Raw genomic sequence first — 4,307 nt, forward strand, 5'->3', positions numbered from 1 at the left:
ACCCACCATGTGCAAGGACAAGCACCCATGGACCCCCATGGCACCCACCATGTGCAAGGACAAGCACCCATGGACCCCCATGGCACCCACCATGTGCAGGGACCAGCACCCACAGACCCCCACAGCACCCACCACGTGCAGGGACCAGCACCCACAGACCCCCACAGCACCCACCATGTGCAGGGACAGGCACCCACAGACCCCCACAGCACCCACCATGCGCAGGGACCAGCACCCACAGACCCCCACAGCACCCACCATGTGCAAGGACCAGCACCCACAGACCCCACAGCACCCACCATGTGCAGGGACAGGCACCTACAGACCCCACAGCACCCACCATGCGCAGGGACAGGCACCCACAGACCCCACAGCACCCACCATGTGCAAGGACAGGCACCCAAAAGCCCTCTCTGTATCCCAACACCCGCTGGCACCCCCTGTCCATGGTCCCCCCCCACCCCAGTGCCCCCAGTGCCCCCGGGCAGGGCCCCACCGGAGCTCCTCGCGCCGGCGGTTGATCAGCTCCTCCTCCAGCCGGTGCAGACACGTCCCCTCCGACTTGATCTTCTCGAAGTGCAGCTTCACCTCCTCCCGCCACTCCGCCTGTGGCACAGGGGCACCGGCTGCCATGGCCACCGGGCACCACGGGCACCAGGCACACAGGGCACCGGCCACCATGGCCACCGGGCACCACGGGCACCAGGCACCCAGGGCACCGGCCACCACGGCCACAGGGCACCCAGGGCACCAGGCACCGGCTACCCAGGGCACTGGGCATCCTGGGCACCAGCTGCCACAGGCACTGGGCACCCAGGTCCTGGAATCCCGGGGTGCTGGGATCCTGGGGTCCTGGAACCCTGGGGTGCTGGGATCATGGGTGCTGGGATCCTGGGATCCCAGAGTCCAGGGTGCTGGGTACCTGGGATTTGAAGTAGGTCTCCTGGGGGGTGGAGAGGACGTCGGCGGAGGCGATGTCGAGGTGCAGCAGGATCTGGCGGAAGGACGGCCGGTTCCGAGGTTTGCTGTTCCTGGAGGGGGGGAGCAGCACGACTCTGAGGGGTGCTGGGGGTGCTGAGGAGGCTTTTGGGGGACCAGGGCCAGAGAAGGGCACATGGGGCACCACCAGGGTGAGAGGGCACCTCCTCTACGACCAGGTGTCCCCCCTGCCCTGCCCACATTGGGGTGCCAATGACAGGCCCCACGGTGGGGTCCCCCACGGCAGGGCTCATCCGTGACACGGGTGCCCACGGCATGTCCCCAGGGTGGGCTGTCCCTGGCAGGGTGTCCCCCTGGGGTGTGCCCCGGGCACTCACCAGCACTGGCGCAGCAGCACCTTGAAGCCGTCGGGGCAGCTGGAGGGCACGGGGAGGTGGAGGCTGTTGCTGCCCACGCCCCAGATTATGGCCGACGAGTCCACATCCTTGTAGGGGATCTCGCCCGTCAGCAGCTCCCACAGCACCACCCCGAAGGACCTGGGGGCACCCACAGCCCTGTCACCCACGGTGGGGCACCCCCAGTGTTCTCCTGCGGTCCCCTGGTCCCCCCCACTGCCACTGCCCATCCTGGTGTCGCCCTTGCCCCCTGCTCCTGTGGCCCCTGATGTCCCCCATTCCTGCAGTGTCACTCCCAGTGTCCCCATCTCTGGTTCCCCCCAGTGTCCCTGGGGTCCCCACAATGTCCCCTGTCCCTGCTGTCCCCTGTGCCCCCCGTTGTCCCCAACGCCCCCCCAAAGCCCCGTGTGTTGCTGTGTCCCCAGTGCCACCAGAGCTCCCCTGATGTCCCCACGTCCTCACCAGATGTCCACCTTCTCGGAGACGGGCTCGTTGCGGATGACCTCGGGGGCCATCCAGGCCACGGTGCCGGCAAAGGACATCTTGGTGCTCTTGTCGATGAGCTCCTTGGAGGTGCCGAAGTCCGAGATCTTCACCACGTCGTCGTAGGTGATGAGCATGCTGGGGGGCACGCGCTCAGCGCCACGCCAATGACACGCCAATGACACGGGCACGGCACCGCCGCGGGCATGCAACTGCTGCGAGCATCATCGGGTCACGGGCACGGCACCGCCACGGGACGGCAGCGCCATGGGCATGGCACTGCCACGGGACAACACCGACACGGCACTGCTACGGGGCAACACCGACATGGTGACACTGCCACGGGACAGCACTGCCGTGGGCATAGAACAGCCGTGGGGCAACACCGGCATGGGCATGGCACTGCCATGGGACACTAACATGGACATGGCACCATCGTGGGACACCAACGTGGACAAGGCACCGCCATGGGACAACACCACCACGGGCATGGCACTGCCATAGGACACCAATACAGACATGGCACTGCCATGGGACAACACCAACATGGCACCACCATGGGACACCACCATGGCCATGCAACTGCCATGAGTGTGGTCCTGTTGTGGGGATGTCACCACCACGAGCGTGGCACCGCCACAGTCATGCAACTGCTACGGGCATGGAACCACCACGGTGTGGCACTGCCACGGACATGCAACGGTCTCAGACATGCAACCGCCACGGGCACAGCACCGTCACAGACACGGCACCACCAAGGACACGCAGCTGTCACTGTCACGCAGCCCCCGCGGGCACGGCACCGCCACGGTCATGCACCACCCCAGGCACGTCCCCGCCACGGGCACGTCCCCATCGCAGTCACACCCCCGGGGCACCCCCCGGCACCCAGGGGTGCTCCGAGCCCACCACCCCCCGCTCACTTGGGCGACTTGAGGTCGCGGTGGATGATCTTGTGCAGGTGCAGGTAGTTCATGCCGCCGGCGATGCCCATGGACCAGTCGACCAGCAGGGAGGGGGTGACCTTGCGCCCGGCGCGCAGCACCTCGTAGAGCTGCCCCTGGGCGCAGAACTCCATGATGATGCAGTAACAGGGGGCCTGGGTGCACACGCCCCTGGGGGCACAGCGGCACCTCAGTGCCTGCTGCGGGCCCCCAATTCAGCCAGGATGCCCAACCAGTGGGCCCCGTGCCAGTGCCCTGTGCCAGTGCCATGTCCCCCCCATGCCGGTCCATGCCATGCTGGGGGTCCCCATGCAGTGACACGTCGGTGCCCCATGACCGTGGCATGTCCATGACCCCCGTGACCGTACCCATGCCATGTCCACGCCATGTCCGTGCTGTGTCCATGCTCATGCCATGTCCATAGACATGCCTATGGCATGTCCATGACCTCTGTGACCATGCCCATGCCATGTCCGTGCTGTGTCCATGCTCATGCCATGTCCATGCTCATGCCTATGGCATGTCCATGACCTCTGTGCCTGTGCCCACACTCATGCTCATGCCATGTCTATGCTCATGCCCAGGCTGTGTCCCTGTTGTGCCTGTGCCCGTGCCATGCCCATGCTGTGTCCGTGCCCATGCCATGCCCATGCTGTGTCCGTGCCCATGCCATGCCCATGCTGTGTCCGTGCCCTGTTCATGGTGTTCCCCATGCCCACACCACACCCATGGCCCATGCCATGTCCACGCCCATGGAGTGTCTATGCCTTCACCCCTCATGCCCACTCCATGCCCATGCCTACGGCGTGTCCATGCCCCGTGCCCACATGTTCTAGCATGTTCCATGCCCTTTGCCATGCCCATGTTCTGTCACACTCGTGGCGCTCCCCATCACCATGGCTTTCCTGTGCCACATCCACACTCCATGACCCTGGCATGACCATGCCCCACACCACATTCCATGCTCCACACCATGTTCCATGCCCCATGCCCAGGGTGGCCCCGTGCCCACGGTGCCCCCGTGCCCCCACACTGGCACCAGCGGCCCCCCCGCTCACTTGAAGGTGATGATGTTGGGGTGCTTGAGCTTGCGCAGGTGTTTGATGTCGGTCTCCTTGAGGTCCCTCACCTTCTTCACGGCCACCTCCTCGCCGTGGAAGCGGCCCAGGAACACGGCACCCTGTGCCCCACTGCCCACCCACTGCAGGTCCAGGATCTCCTCAAACGGCACCTCCCAGGGGTCTGTGGGCACCACAGCCATGGCACCCCCACAGCACCCAGAGCACCCCCACAGCCCCCAGAGCACCCCCACACCCATGGCTATGCCACCCACAACACTCCTCTTTGCCCCCTCGCCCCCTCCTTTGCCCCCCTCATACCCTACTTTCCCACCCTTGGACCTTCCTTTGTCCCACTGCCCCATCCTTTTCTCCCTCTTTTGCCCCCTTGCCCTCCTCACACCCTCCCTTGGACCCTCCTTTGCTCCTTTTTCCCCCTCCTCCCTTTCCCCCCTTGTGCCCTTGCCTCCCCCTTTGCCCCCTCACAC

The 4,307-nt window shown here is 65.6% G+C and overlaps 1 protein-coding gene across 1 annotated transcript in view; it reads right to left on the reverse strand.

Annotated features, from left to right (window-relative positions):
- MAP3K12 (mitogen-activated protein kinase kinase kinase 12) overlaps window positions 1-4,025 on the reverse strand; it is a 7,554-nt gene extending 3,529 nt beyond the window's left edge. Inside the window, exons 1-6 of the mRNA XM_017839657.1 lie at window positions 3,820-4,025; window positions 2,741-2,932; window positions 1,797-1,955; window positions 1,317-1,475; window positions 923-1,031; window positions 497-606 (exon numbers count right to left, since the gene is read on the reverse strand). Coding sequence (XP_017695146.1) covers window positions 497-606; window positions 923-1,031; window positions 1,317-1,475; window positions 1,797-1,955; window positions 2,741-2,932; window positions 3,820-4,022 — 932 coding nt within the window. The 5' untranslated portion in view covers window positions 4,023-4,025. The remainder of the gene's footprint in view (window positions 1-496; window positions 607-922; window positions 1,032-1,316; window positions 1,476-1,796; window positions 1,956-2,740; window positions 2,933-3,819) is intronic.
- Between the last annotated feature and the right edge of the window lie 282 nt (window positions 4,026-4,307).

Source organism: Lepidothrix coronata, unplaced genomic scaffold, assembly GCF_001604755.1.
Source record: "Lepidothrix coronata isolate B3197 unplaced genomic scaffold, Lepidothrix_coronata-1.0 Scaffold447, whole genome shotgun sequence".
Lineage (NCBI taxonomy): Eukaryota > Metazoa > Chordata > Aves > Passeriformes > Pipridae > Lepidothrix > Lepidothrix coronata.